Below are 16,001 nucleotides of genomic sequence, written 5' to 3'. Positions count from 1 at the left end.
ACTAGGCCCCCTCCTAAGTTTCTTATTTTCTCAAAATCTTATGATCAAAATTTCGAGATAGCTGTTTGTTCGATATAACTAAAAAGCCGAATAACTAGGTCTTTCGAGAAATCATGACCCACAGCCCCTGGGGAAAGATCTTTAGGTTATTAAATTTGCCCATTGTTTTTGTTATTATTAATAGTATTTTTTATTGGGAAGTCTGCAGATATTTGGAGGGTGGGGGGGGACGAATTTTATGATAGGGGGATTTACCACAAGGATAATTTTCCATGGGGAGGGAAGTTTCAAGGGGGTAAATTTTTCAGGGGAAACTTTACACTGGGAGCATTTGCCAGAATTCCTAAAAGCATGTCTCTTCTGGATGACTAAACAAAAGAAGGAAGACCCCATAAAGCTTTCTCCTGACGAGATAATATATACTACGAATAATAGAAATTTGTTATGTGAGTAACGTCTTAATAGTCAGGATTACGCAGATTTTGTAGAGTTGAAGCGATAATTAAATAAGTAAGTATGACGGCACTAGACCTTTAAGGTCCAAACCGGTGGCGCTGATATCCTTTTCTTGGCCCTTCAGCCAGGAAGTTCAATGAGGGAGAAGCAAGCAATCCTGTGCTTTCACATACACTTTCTGCTTACCTTCCCCAGATTTCTCCAGGTACCCGTTTAGAGCTAGTTCGACTCTGGATGAGCCTACAGAGTCACGTCACTGACCCCCGCCCAAACCAAATAACCGGCAACACCAGCCATCGAATCTGTGCCCCTCGGACAAAGGATTCTCAAACCAGTGCACTAACCACAAACCAAATAAAAAAAATAGCCTTGTGTTGAGACAAATGGAAGTTATATGAGTGGTAAAATAACCTCAAGTCTTGTGTTTAAAGTGCATAGTATTTTAAAAAGTTTTCCGTTTTTACTAGATGGAATTTGCTACAAGTTAACCTTGCAATGACAATATATATTTTATATTCCAGAGATTATATTACGGGTGATGTTAGACATAGAATAAAGTCTATAATGGGCCTGTCGCCAGGGCCGTATCCAAAATTTTTTCCGTGGGGGGAAGAAATACATTTGTTTATATTCATTTCTGTAACATTTTTAGGAGTCAGACAAAGATTTTTTATTGGGGGAGGGGTCAAAACCCCTAGCCCCCCCCCCCTTGATTTGGCCTCGCTGTCACTTGAGCTGTGGAAATTTACGATTTATGTTTTTACATTGATCGTAATCTTACGTGTAAACGCCACAATGATTACGTGTTAAGCAAAGGTGGCATATGGCCTTAGAGATATTAAACGCTTTAAAAATTTTGTGCCCCCGAGAGTCTTATTGCTTTAACACCCTGGTTTAATTTACCCATATATTTTGTATGTCTGTATGTAATGGGCAAGGAATTTTTCTGTGAATTTTTAAAATGTTCAGGTTCTTCAAAATAAACTATGAGTCTTATTGTTGGGTATATTCAAAGTATGTATGAGACTGCTGCTTGTTTCAACAAGTTGCAAATGGGGTCAGTTTTGTGAATACTAAGTTGGAATGTTTCCTATCCATGTTGGAATTGTGTTGGAATCCTGCAGTCTTTCGTGATTATTTTAGTGACAAGGATCTTTATGAAACACGTAAAGCTAGTGAATTTATTGCCCGACATCTAAGTCAAACCAGGGTCACCATCCCTATTATATTCTCAGGGTCTAGCGTGTAGAACTCTATTTCACAGAGTATTCCGATGTCTCAGCACCTGGGTTTGGTTAAAAATAAGCTTGAAAAGCGTGCGTTGTGTCGAGCCACATAGAAAGTTCTTTTTTTTATGATCTACATGATCTACATGTCTTGGGCTTTACATGATCTTGGGGTTTCTTATTGACTTATTTGGGCTTACAGATGGATATGCTACAAATACTATTTCTTACAAAGGAGGCTTGAGGTGTATTTTGCAACATCGATGAATTTTCAGCAGAACTAATTGGTTATATTGAGATATGGATTATTAGTCCATTGATTTGACTTGACTTTATTAACCAAAAACACTATACACAAAATTGGTACAAAGGAGACTGAGAGGCAACTCGTACGTCTCCTTTAATAGTAAAGGAAAAATAAATTCCACTTCAATAACTTTCACGGAGCACAGAGAAATGAAAAAAAGAAAGAAAAAGAAAAAGAAAAAAAAACAAAGAAAACATTGAGTCACGGATATCGGGAAGGGATTTACAACATAAACTAACAATAATGCATTCAATCCATGCTACTTTAGGCGGAAATCTCTTTTAATTTCTTTATATATATTGAGTGAAGATGATTCACTTGCTATATCAAATAGCTTATATTTGCTGGCAATCTGGGCAAGTCGATATCTCAGACTTAGTCTTGATCTATCATTTTTAACAAACCGGAAAAGGTAATTATTCCTAGCTCTTGATAAATGACAATTTTTATTTTTAACCAAAAGTTTCATGCTATGGAAAAAATTATCACTACGCTGGATGTTTGAAAACCATATGCCCAAGTTAAGATGACAAATTTGTTGCAAATCAAGAATACCCAGAAATAAAAAAGATGTTTTTGTGTCAGATAATTTTTCTATCTTCCTAGGGTGTGTTAAAAAATGGTCCAGGATTCTTATTGATTTATTTTGAACAATTTGGAGTCCTCGTAAATGCGAAGGGAAAGTCAACATCCAGACACTCGGGCAATATTTCAAGTAACTATTGGGGGAGGGCGAAGAGGATGACCTTCTTCACTGAAATTGGGGAAAACCTCTAATGCCACCAGAGTAAACTGTTGGGACCCTAAAACCCATTGTAACTTCTACAAGCCACGGATTTCTGCTTGTCCCGTCTCTGGCGGTTTACGCAACCATCAGGGTTCTCTGGCAAGTGTACTTTCTGAATGGTATCAGAGTACCATACTATTTGGCCCCCAGGTACTTTAAAGATCGAACGCCCCTAGTTCCCCCTCAAGGAAAGATATCTGGCTTAGTATAAGATTCTTTTCCTATACCAAGCTAACCTAATCTCAGCCTTGCTGTAGGCTCCCGGACTCCACCTAGGTTAAAAAGTCAAAGATTATGAAGACAAGCTTTCTTACTGTATTCACTTTAACGTATTTACAAAAACTCAAAAACTGAACAAGAACTAAAAACTGTTACAATTAATGTAGACATGCTTCGACACGCTTCCGTGCACGCACCTCTGACCAAAGGTGATGAACGGCCGAATCATATTAAACGCCCAGTATCCTTTGAAGCTTTTAGGGCTGTAAATTAAAGCTATGTGAGTCATCGCTCACCTAGCTTTTTTAGACATTAGCTAATTAGTGAATTCCTTCAAACGTCTTGTAATAAAAGCCTATCCTGGGGTTTACATATTGCAATTGAACATAAATATATAAAAAGGGCATTTTTTTATACAAAAGGGGGCAAAGGTCCCAACATCTCCCTCCTAAGAAAAATGACCGCCGCCACGCCATAGGTCAGAGCATAAAAAAACAAAACATAACACCAACTTCAAAATCACCAAACGCATTTTCTCTTTTTTATAACTCTCTACTGCATCTACCTGTTGGCTTATGGATTCACGACTATACCATCCCTTGGCTTAGTTCCATTGCCGCTCTGTATCTCTGTCCAACCAATCAAAGCTATTGTCCGTACAGCTCTCTTTATCAAGCTTGGGATTTTGAAGAAGGAAGAATCCACGCGATTTCTGGAACTTGAAGTTCCAGAACAGCCTTTTTTGAAGTTTCTACGACAACGCTTTCTATAAAAACTTTACATGCACCCAGGGCATAACTTACAACCCTTTCTTTGAGGGCTCTGGGGGAGTGTCCTCCTTAAAAACATAATTTCTATCTGGAAATCAACTACGCTGTACAAAATCGCTTTCTAAAAATTTTGATTGGATGTCTTTGGGGAAAAGGTGGGAGAGGAAGGGGTGTTTGCTGCCTTCCAATCCCTTTCGACTATTAAAAAGGGCAGTAACCCTTTGAATTTACAATCGAATGAGCCCTTTTTCAAGTTTCTACGACAAAGATTTCAATAGAAACCTTACATACCCCCAGGGCATAAATTATAACCCTTGCCCTGAAAACTGTGAGGGGAGTGTCCTGCTCAAAGGTATAGTTTCCTGAACGTTGAACTGCGTGGTACAAAATGGTTGTCTCAAACTTTTGATTGGATGGGTTTGGAGAAATTGTGGACGTGGAAGGGGTGTTAGTTGCCTTCCAATCACTTTCGACTATTAAAAAGGGCACTAGTAATTTAAATTTCCAATCAAATAAGCCCTTTTTGAAGTTTATTAGACAACGCGTTCTATAAAAACCTTATATACCCCTGGGCATAATTTACAACCCTTGCCCTGAGGGCTGTGGAGAGGGTTGTCATCCTCAATGATCTAATTTCCAAAACTTAGAACTACGTTGAATACAATGGCCATATCAAAGTTTTGATTAGATGTGTTTGGGGAAAAGGTGGTCGTGAGGGGCGAGTTAGTTGCCCTCTAATCACTTTCGACTATTAAAAAGGCCACTATCCCATTGAATTTCCAATAAAATGAGCCTTTTTTGAAGTTTCTACGATAACGCCTTCTGTAAAAAGCCTTATATTACCCCAGGGCATAGCTTACAACCCTTGCCCTAAGGGCTGTGGGGGACTGTCTTCCTCAAAAACATAATTTCTATCTAGAAATCAACTACGATGAACAAAATGGCTATCTTAAAATTTTGATTGGATACGTTTCGGGAAACGGTTGGCGTGGGGGGGGGCTAGTTGCCCTCCAATAACTTTCGACTATTAAAAAGGGAAAAGTTACACCAATTTCCAATTGAATGAGCCCTTTTCGAAGTTTCTACGACAGCTTCTTTGATAAAAAGTGCCCTGCTCTAAAGGAAAAAAATAATAAATAATACGTTGTGCCAACATCGTTCTTATATGCCCCCAAGACATAACTTAAAACCCTTGCCCTGATGGTTCTGGGGGAGTTGATGGTTCTGGGGTATCCAACCAAAATTTTGGTTGGATATGTTTGAATGATGGCCGTGGGGGGGGGGCTATTTGCACTCCAATCACTTTCGACTATTAAAAAGGGCACTAGCCAATCCAATTTAAAATCGAATGAGCCCTTTTCGAAGTTTCTACGACAACTCCTTTTCTACGAAGTTCCCTAGTATGAAAAAAAAAATAATAATACATTGTGCCAACATCGTTCTTTATTTAGGCAGTGCGATCACGCTGCCTATGATTTATATAACAACTTTCTATGCAAACCTTATATGCCCCCAGGGCATAACTTAGAGCCCTTGCACTGAGGGCTCTGACGGGGCTATCATCCTAAAAGACCTAATTTCCAGAACTTTCAACTAGGTTGAACAAAATGGATATCTCAAAATTTTGATTGGATGTGTTTGGGAAAATGGTGGGTAGGAGAGGGGCTTTAGTCGCATAACTTACAACCCTTGCACTGAGGGCTCTGACGGGGCTATCATCCTAAAAGACCTAATTTCCAGAACTTTCAACCAGGTTGAACAAAATGGATATCTCAAAATTTTGATTGGATGTGTTTGGGAAAATGGTGGGCAGGAGAGAGGCTTTAGTCGCTATCCAATCACTTTCAACTATTATATGCCCCCAAGACATAACTTAAAACCCTTGCCCTGATGGTTCTGGGGGAGTGTCCTCCTCAAAAACATATTTTCTATCTGGAAATCATCTACGCTGAACAAAATGGCTGTCTCAAAATTTTTATTGGATATGTTTGAATGATGGCCATGGGGTGGGGGGCTATTTGCACTCCAATCACTTTCGACTATTAAAAAGGGCACTAGCCAATCCAACTTAAAATCGGAATGAGCCCTTTTCGAAGTTTCTACGACAACTCCTTTTCTACGAAGTTCCCTAGTATGAAAAAAAAATAATAATACATTGTGCCAACATCGTTCTTTATTTAGGCAGTGCGATCACGCTGCCTATGATTTATATAACAACTTTCTATGCAAACCTTATATGCCCCCAGGGCATAACTTACAACCCTTGCACTGAGGGCTCTGACGGGGCTATCATCCTAAAAGACCTAATTTCCAGAACTTTCAACTAGGTTGAACAAAATGGATATCTCAAAATTTTGATTGGATGTGTTTGGGAAAATAGTGGGCAGGAGAGGGGCTTTAGTCGCATAACTTACAACCCTTGCGCTGAGGGCTCTGACGGGGCTATCATCCTAAAAGACCTAATTTCCAGAACTTTCAACTAGGTTGTACAAAATGGATATCTCAAAATTTTGATTGGATGTGTTTGGGAAAATGGTGGGCAGGAGAGGGGCTTTAGTCGCTATCCAATCACTTTCAACTATTATATGCCCCCAAGACATAACTTAAAACCCTTGCCCTGATGGTTCTGGGGGAGTATCCTCCTCAAAAACATATTTTCTATCTGGAAATCATCTACGCTGAACAAAATGGCTATCTCAAAATTTTGATTCGATATGTTTGAATGATGGGCGTGGGTGGGGGGGGCTAGTTGCACTCCAATCACTTTCGACTATTAAAAAGGGCACTAGCCAATCCAATTTAAAATCGAATGAGCCCTTTTCCAAGTTTCTACGACAACTCCTTCGATACGAAGTTCCCTGGTATGAAAAAAAATAATAATACATTGTGCTAACATCGTTCTTTATTTAGGCAGTGCGATCACGCTGCCTATGATTTATACAGCAACTTTCTATGTAAACCTTATATGCCCCCAGGGTATAACTTGCAACCCTTGCACTGAGGGCTCTGAGGGGGCTATCATCCTAAAAGACCTAATTTCAAGAACTTTCAACTATGTTGAGCAAAATGAATATCTCAAAATTTTTATTGGATGTGTTTGGGAAAATGGTGGGCAGGAGAGGGGCTTTAGTCGCTATTCAATCACTTTCAACTATTAAAAAAGGCACTATTCCTTTCAATTTCCAATTGAATGAGCCCTTTTGAAGTTTCTACGACAATGCTTTCAAAGAAAACTTTATATGCCTCCAGGGCATAACTTACAACCCTTGCACTGAGGGCTCTGAGGCGGTTATCATCCTAAAAGACCAAATTTCGAGAACTTTCAACTACATTGAACAAAATGAATATCTGAAAATTTTGATTGGATGTGTTTTGGAAAATGGTAGGTGTGAGAGGGGCGTTAGTCGTTATCAAATCACTTTCAACTATTAAAAACGGAACTAGCCCTTTCAATTTCCAATTGAATGAGCCCTTTTGAATATTCTACGACAACGCTTTCAATAAAATCTTTGTATGCCCCCACGGCATAACTTACAACCCTTGCTTTGAGGGCTTTGGGGGGAGGGGTTGTCATCTTAAAGACCTATTTTCCAAAACTTTCAACTACGTTGAATAAAATGGCTTAAAAAAGGTATTAGCTCTTTGACTTACAATCTAATGAGCCTTTTTTGAAGTTTGTACGACAACGCCTTCTATGAAAACCTTATATGCCCCCAGGGCATATCTTACAACCCTTACCCTGAAGGCTGTGGGGGAGTGTCTTCCTCAAAAACATAATCTCTATCTGGAAATTAACTACGCTGAACAAAATGGCTATCTCGAAATTTTGATTGGATGTGTTTCGGGAAAACTTGGGCTTGGAAGGGGTGTTAGTTGCCTTCAAATCAATCTCGACTATTAAAAGGGCACAATCCACTCCAATTTCTAGTTGAATGAGCCCTTTTCGAAGTTTTTACGACAACTTCTTCGATGCGTAGTGCCCTGCTCTAAAGAAAAAAAAATAATAAATAATACATTGTGCCAACATCGTTTTTATATGCCCTCTAGGCATAACTTAAAACTCTTGCCACGAGGGTTGTGGGGGAGTATCCTCCTCAAAAACATATTTCCTATCTGGAACTCAACTAAGATGAACAAAATGTTTATCTCAAAATTTTGATTGGATGTGTTTGGGGGAATGATGGGCGTGGGGGGGCTAGTTGCCCTCCAATCACTTTCGACTATTAAAAAGAGCATTAGCCACTCAAATTTCTAATCGAATGAGCCCTTTTCAAAGTTTCTACAACAACTGCTTCGATACGAAGTGCCCGGGTATGGAGAAAAAAAATAATACATGGTGCCAACACCGTTCTTTACTGAGGCAGCGCGATCGCGCTGCCTATGATTAGGTAATTAGTGGATTCCTTCAGAAGTCTCGTAATAAAAGCCTATCCCGGGGCCCAAACATTGCAGCTATTGCAATATTGTTAGATAAATTTATAAAAAAGGGCATTTTTCTTATACAAAAGGGGCCAAAGGTCCCAACAGTAACATTCAACTAATAAAAAATATAAATCCTCATATTCTGGTACGGAAACAGAAACTTCAATTAATGCAAAGATCCGAGATTCCTAGACACTGATTCAAACGACAAAGTCAAATTCATATAAATACCCAAATGTCTGAATATATTTACTCTTCTTCTGGCGGAAATTACAATACTAATAGCTTGACATGACACACACCTCACTGACTGTGAACTTTTCCCAAAAACAATAAATTCCGACTTCTTTAAGTTAAGGATTAGTCGATTATCATGGAACCTAGAATTTAAATTCAAAGCAACAGTTTCGAGGGACAATGGTAGGTCCCCCTTATTAGGAACATGGACATTAGCTATCCCTACAGGCTTTAAGAGGCCTGTTGAACAAAGGATTGCTTATAATCAATATTTAAGGTAATAAATAACCATAGCCCATACTAGCAAAAAGTTTAAAAATGAGTTGTTTTTTAACTGTTTTTTTTTACTAATATCTGTCTCAAACTACACAAACGTGTTGAGGATTAGACAGCTTTATAATACCAAGAAAGACAACCTATTGACACATTTTATTCTTAAAACCTGCGAACCGTACTTCACTGCAAACTTTCAAACTTGAATGTTCAAATTTCAAAAAATTTCGTATTTGAAAATTGAATAAAACTCGAAAGCTAGTAGTATTGATTAAATCTGGCCTTTGGCCTTTACAAAGTGAGACATCTGGATTAGGAGCAGGTAGATCTGCCTAACCTAACCCAAATCAATATCTTTAAATGGGAACGTTATTCGAGCTGAAATTAGATTATAAATTTTATTTCATTAAATTCGCTTTTTACTTTATTTATTTTATTCACAAAAAATCTTACACTAATTGACCTTTTAACATTACTTGCTTTTGCTCGATTCTTTGGATTTTAAAGTTTAATTCAAATTGATTTCTGGTGCTTAGTATATTTTAGCTTCCGAAAGTAGTGTTTCCATTGCAAAATTTTTGCTAAAAGAAGGTTTGGACAATATTTTGAAAAAAAATTCTCTTTAAAAGAATTCTCTTTCCCTTTAACATACGTCATTTTATTTTTGTATTTACTATAATCTTCAGAGTATACCAAATTTAAAACAACGTGAAACAACAGTACTCCATCTTACCATTTTGAATCATGATCCAAATAGAATCCCGCTGGATGGGTTTCCAACCACGAAGTATAAAATCGAACTATGTTCGGATGATTCAAGGTCACCAAGGTTTCTGCTTCCCGCAAAGCTTTTTCGACAGGTAGTGATATTCTGTAATCAGTGTAATAAGTAGGATCAACAATATCAAATAGTCGAATAAAATGTAAATAGTTTATTGCTACTAGCTTTGAAATATGAAAAAAACAGATCATGGAGATCATATGAAAAAAAAATCCAGAAAACACTTATAGGATAAGGTATTGACGAAAGAGCCCAGAATCGTTGTTGGGGGAAATCCTAAATAAACCACGAATGGGCATTAAATTGCATTTACTCTTTGTTTTATCAGTTTTACCTGGTACTTTGGATCAGACCAGATAACTTCAATTATTGCTGTTTGTCTGTCTGTAAATCATTCGTCAAACCATATTCTTACTATATTCCTTAAGCAAACAAATATATGGACTGGGAGACCGGTAATTTTTCTTCCAGTGCTGATTCTTTCGGTTGATGCCAGTAGTATTGATGGCACAGAAGTTACAATCCAATGCATCATCTAACGGCTCCCTCCAAACCGTCGGAATCCCAAACTCTAGTGAAGTTTTTGTGCCCGTGGTACACTGCTGGTAGCATTCAACCCAAGTCTTGCACACCGTGTGTGGTGCCCAGGACTTATCCTGGGCAGCCAGCTTTACTTCAAAGTAAGCCTTCTAGGTGCGCTTTATAAATTCTGTGATGTTTTTCCTGTACACTAACAGCGTGTAATCTCCACAGATGTAGCAGAGAACGTCAGGATCATTCCTGTATTACAATCACACCAAAGCCATATCAATCCAAGGAAAGAAATAGAAAAACGCAGGTTAATACCAGACAATGAAATTTGGAATAAATTTGATTGGCTAAGGGTTAATTACACAACCTTGCAATCACGCATAATCGTGTGCAGCTACTTTAGAGAAATAATTTTATGTTGTAATTCAATATATTCTTCAAGAAAAATATGATTAAACTCAAAACCCCCTGATATTAGCATATGTATAGCTCGTCAGGTTGGCATATGGCTGTATCTCAAAAGGTTCAGCTGATAGAGCAATATGAATGTGATGTGACGTGATGTGCAATATGAATTCGGACTGAGAACACCGAAATTACTCTCAATCAGTTGAGAAACCCTTGACGATTTTTTTGGCTGCTACCCAGTGTAATTGGTATAATCATCGTTTTGTTCCTTAGTTCCAAGCAATAGGGAGGAAAATCTGCAGTTTTAATCGAATTGAGAAATTCTGTCGTGTATTCAATTTTTCCTTACTGCTTCACACGCTCTTAATTCAATTGTAATTTCCAGAACCATCTAAATTCCAAAATAGCTTAGGCTAATCCTGGTATTGACATAATACCGCATTTATTTTAAAACATGAACGGGAAGTGGCACCACACTTTCTCAATTATGATACTTTTAGTGAAAAGTACTACTCTTCGCATTTGGCAACCCTGACGAGAAATTCAGGAGAGACTAAAAACTATTGTTTTCAGATTTGAAACCATTCATTTTTGGGATCCAAGATGAAGAAATCTTTTCAGCGATGGCAGATATTGCCTTACAGCGTCTTAGTCCCCCTACTACTGGTGTGACGACCACAGTAAAGGTAATATATAGTAGCGAAATGTTTCTCCAGACATGACACACATTTCATAGCCTGTACTTAGGTGATTTGACGGACCGTCAGAGCAATACGTCAACAGAAGCATATACTTCAGAGCCTTAGTTCCCGTTGCTACTTGGTTTTGTATCGGAAACATTTTTAATTGCGCATGCGTGAAAGCGGGATCATAAAGCTTGTGTGGTTTTAGATATATGTCCAAAATTTTGAATGGCGAGCAAAGGACTTTTCGCTACTGTATATTACCTTTACTGTGGTGCCAAGGGAATTGACATTTTTGATCGTTTGTTATTTCATGCAATAGCAGTGTGCCTGGAAAATTTCCAATAAATTACAAAACTGCATTTTTTTTATTTTTTTTTTTTAAGTGATAAGCTTCAAGGCTCGAAGAAATGACGCTATTTTCAACTTTATAATGTTAAAAGAAAAGTTATCACCTACCATTTTCCATCTTCAAGCTTAAAGGATTGAAAATACTACTGTTTTCCTTTTTTGCTAAAAACAGAATAGCAACTGAAACAATTTGATTCAAGCCGTGTTCTTTTCTGATTCTTCAAAAAAAGTCGGAACAGTCCCGATGCTTACTTTGCACTAGCTTTTTGTGCGGTAAAGTAAAACTTTTTATTCTGAACAGTCTCAAACATAATCTTGTATCGTTGTACAAGACAGCATTAAAACAGAATCGAAACTAAAATGGAATTTTATATTTCGAAGGGAAGCGGCTAAGTCCGCAAGAATTTTCAAACAGTTTATGGCAATGAACTAATATAAGTAAAAAGTTATGCGGTTCAATAGTAACCGAAAATCTAAAAAACGGAATTTCTTATATTGATAGACATATTAAAAGAATCAACTTATTGTGCTACTTCCAAATATAAAAGATTCATTAAATTTAGGTTTTTCCATCAAAGGCTAAGAGCTTGATAAATTTTTCTGATTTTCAAAACAGTGGGAAAGCACCCTCTTATAGTCAATGAGTCTTAAAAAAATTCACACCAACAGAATCAGCGTAAGAGAGAGCCCTGGTTTAGACGTTTCAAGCTCCTACCTAAAAATTTGAAATTTTTTTATTTTTAGCCAAGAGAAATATCACGCAGAAGTGTTAATTTTTGGCTTTCATTTTCAGGGTTGATCGTATCAAACTACCGTTCCTAGAACGTTGGGAGAGGGCTCATTCATTGGATAATTTATAGTGAAAGTCTTAGTGCACTTTTCAAGTGACAAAAAAGATTAGAGGGTAACTAGCCCCCCTCCTAGCCAATTTCCCCAAAATTTGAATTTTGAGATAACCGCTTTGTTCAGCAGAGTATTAAGGTCCAATAATTATGCCTTTTCAGATAACATAACCCCCAAAGTCTCTGGACAAAGTTCTTTAAGTGATAAAAGTTTTCCCACTTTATGCGTAGAGTAATTGTTATCGGGAAGTGGACATACATTTTTGGATTGGGGTGTGAAATTTCTACTGGGGGACATTTTCAAGGGACAAATTTTCAATTGAGAGGGAAATTTTATAGAGTTGAACTTTTCAGGGGAAACTGTATACTGGGGGAATTTGCAAGACGTCCTATACGATTTTATTTTTATTTGTCTTTTTTTTTCTTTGTCGACTAAATTTTACGGATAGAGATGTTAATGGTAGTTGTCCAAAATACATTTTCCCTGGGAATGAACTGTCTAGAGCATGTTTCGATAGAGAGTAGTTTTCCATGGAGGACAAGCCAGATTTCTGGCATTATTTAAAAAAACGACCAAAAATTAAATAAAAAAAAAAGTTTTCTGAATTGAAAGTAAGAGACAAAATTAAAAGGTAAAATTAAAAGAAATTTTACGTATATGAGAAGGGTTGCCCCACCCTCAAAACCTCACTCTTTAAGATAAAGTTTGAATATTGTCCAAATTCTTTAATAACAACTCCTGAAACACAAGTGACGTTTAATTAGAACAAAAAGAAAATTATATAAAAATACCAAAAAACTTTAACTTGAAAAGTCAGTTGTTGAGGGGGCGGCAACCCCTCAATTCGTATTAATCTCTGTTATTTTTAAGCTTTATTAAAAAAAAACTTGTTTTTTTATTTAATTCGAAAAAAATTATTATTCTAGCATCTGCAGTTTTGAAATTACATGAACACTACATGATGCTATCTTTCTCCAATTCACAACAAAATAAGATAATTTCATTTCAAATTCCTTTTCTTATTATTTTATTTCATTGCTTTTGTGTGTGTTCATAAGGGCATATATAAAAAATTATAAAAACTCTGCTCTCTCTCTGCAACAAGGAGTCATATTTGTATGTAAATGGTTTTGAGTTATTTTTCACATTATTTTAACTTTTAGATTTCACCTTTTTCTCTTTTAAATGGATAAGTTATAGATTATTTCTGTTTTTAACGCTTAAAACACTTATTTGTATACAGGCGAACTATCCCTCGTGATTGTAATTTTTTTTCTTTCCACAGGCCATATTTCCGCTGTATTTCTTAGGATCTTTCAGTCTATTTTTTGTCATGGTAGGCCAGTCCAGCTGAGATCATTTTTTTGGACTAAAACAAGTTCCGACCTATCGTGCCCAGCAAAATATTTGGATAGTTCTTTATTTAAAATTTTGGTAAAAATATATTTCTTTTTGGGGACGCTTACAATTATTTAAGAGTGGGAAATACAATTATGCTTAATGGGTGGGTCTTCTGTTACAGAACTATCAGTATGGCTAAAAAAAGCTAAGGAAAGCTAACGAAAAATGTCAGTTAAAACATCAAACCTGTGTGTCAGAGAAATACGTTTCACTGCATATTTGACCTTATCACATTTGCTCTTTGCTTCAAATACAACACCGTATCCTCCTTTACCCAAATAGCCTTCTGTTTCAAATCCTTCGAGATAGTGAGCCATACTAAGCACTTTATACTTTCGGTAAAGACTGATTAAGGAGAATTTTGGCTGAAAAGGAGTTTGGTTTACTCAATATTGAACTAAAAGTAGATTATAAATGATCACAAGCAATGAAAACATCAGAGGAATAAAATAGTTAACATTGTCTAATCTGCTTATTCATCAAAATCGTCAATAAACAAGATAAATAACTATGCAAATAGCAAATATTTCAAATGCTGTTAGAGAAGTGGCAGTGGCAGCCACATGGTACCAGAAGAATAGGACGCCCCAAAAACACTCTAAGATACAGTTACTGGGCTGACCCCGAAAATCTAATTGTGACAATCCAACCCAAATGGGAAGATCTCTGGGTGGTCACAGCGATAAGAGATAACTGGTGACTCATCCTAAAAACCCTAAGCGCTTCTTGTGGTGCAGGAGGATCTAAGGTCTAAGGTAAGTTACAAAAGTAGCATATCCAATGTCTTGTCCAAAGACCATATTTAATTACCGAATATGACATCCAATCTCTACAAAAAAAAATCCTTACCAACGATTAGTCGAAATCTATGTTAAAGTCAATACTATAAAACTATATATATATATATATATATATATATATATATATATATATATATATATATATATATATATATATATATATATATATATGTATATATATATATATCGTGGTAACTTTCTGGTATCTACTTTGATGCCAGTAGATATCATCAAAAGAATCAGATTTTTATGCTGATTTCGAATGTTTAAATTTCATCAAGTTTAGTTTTACCCATCAAAAGTTACGAGCCTGAAAAATTGCCTTATTTTTTAAAAAAGGAGGAAACTCCTCCTAAAAGTAATAGAATCTTATTGAAAATCCAACCATCATATTCAGCATATCAGAAAACCATACTGTGGAGGTTTCGATCTCCTATCTCCAAAAATGTGGAATTTTGTTGTTTTTTTTTTGCCAGAAGAATGATCACGGATGCGTGTTTATTTGTTGTTTTTTTTCCCAGGGGTGATCGTATAAATCCAGTGGTCATAAAATATTGCGAGAGGGCTCATTTGAAAGAAAATTAAAAGTTCTAGTGCCCTTTTTAAGTGACTAGGGCAGCAGGAGGGCAAACAGGACGTTGGAGGGCAAAACAATTTTTGCCCTCCAAAAATTGGAGGGCAACAGGGCTCCCACGCTCATTTTTTCCCAAAGTCATCGGATCAAAATTTTGAGATATTCGTTTTGTTCAGCATAGTTGAAAACCTACTAAATATGTTTTTGAGGAGGTCTTAAGCCCCAGAGTCCCTGGGGGAAGGGCTGCAAGTTATGAACTTTGCCCATTGTTTACTTATAGTGTTTGTTATTTGGAAGTAGGCTGACGTTTTCAAGAGTGAAGGGGGCTGGAGGAGGCGGTTACTTGGGAGGATCTTTCCATGGAGGATATTGTCATGGGGGAAGGGAAGTTTCTCTGAGGGGGCGCCAGATTTCTCAGCATTATTTAAAAAAACGATCAGAAATTAAATAAAAAACAAGTTTTTTCACCTGAAAGTATGGAGCAACATTAAAACTTAAAACGAACAGAAATTATTACGTATATAAGGGGTTTTCCCCATAGTCAATACCTCACTCTTTACGCTAAAGTTTGTTTAGCACTTTCAAAAAAGCTATCTATTCTAATTAAACAGCCTTTGTGATTCAGGGGTCATTCTTAAGGAATTGGAACAAAATTGGAACTTTAGCGTAAAGAGCGAGGTATTGACTAGGGAGAGAACCCCTCATTTACGTACTAAAAATATACAAATATAGAAGTAAGTTACGTTAGTTATTTCGTAAGTTACGTCAGATCAAAATTTTGAGAAAGCCATTTAGCCCGAAAAAAGTAAAATTAATATGCAAATTTCATTTTAATTATTCACATATTCATGTATATTACTATAATGCTTTTTATACCTTTTATTTTTTTGTTGTGTTTTAACTACTTTTTTCACTGTTTTAATATTGTTGCA

General features: G+C 36.7%; 1 protein-coding gene across 1 annotated transcript in view; it reads right to left on the bottom strand.

Annotated features, from left to right (window-relative positions):
- Window positions 1-3,077: 3,077 nt before the first annotated feature.
- The window catches only part of LOC148941755 (uncharacterized), a 35,073-nt gene continuing 22,149 nt past the window's right edge, over window positions 3,078-16,001 (bottom strand). The window contains exons 2-4 of the mRNA XM_089104346.1: window positions 13,882-14,060; window positions 9,431-9,568; window positions 3,078-3,258 (exon numbers count right to left, since the gene is read on the bottom strand). Of these exons, the coding sequence (XP_088960472.1) occupies window positions 3,138-3,258; window positions 9,431-9,568; window positions 13,882-14,012 (390 nt within the window). The 5' untranslated portion in view covers window positions 14,013-14,060 and the 3' untranslated portion in view covers window positions 3,078-3,137. The remainder of the gene's footprint in view (window positions 3,259-9,430; window positions 9,569-13,881; window positions 14,061-16,001) is intronic.

This window comes from Artemia sp. Qi Xiang Cuo, chromosome 18 (genome assembly GCF_049724085.1).
Source record: "Artemia sp. Qi Xiang Cuo chromosome 18, ASM4972408v1, whole genome shotgun sequence".
NCBI lineage: Eukaryota > Metazoa > Arthropoda > Branchiopoda > Anostraca > Artemiidae > Artemia > Artemia sp. Qi Xiang Cuo.
Note: the sequence above shows the minus strand (reverse complement) of the source record. Positions and strands in the feature narration are given on the sequence as shown.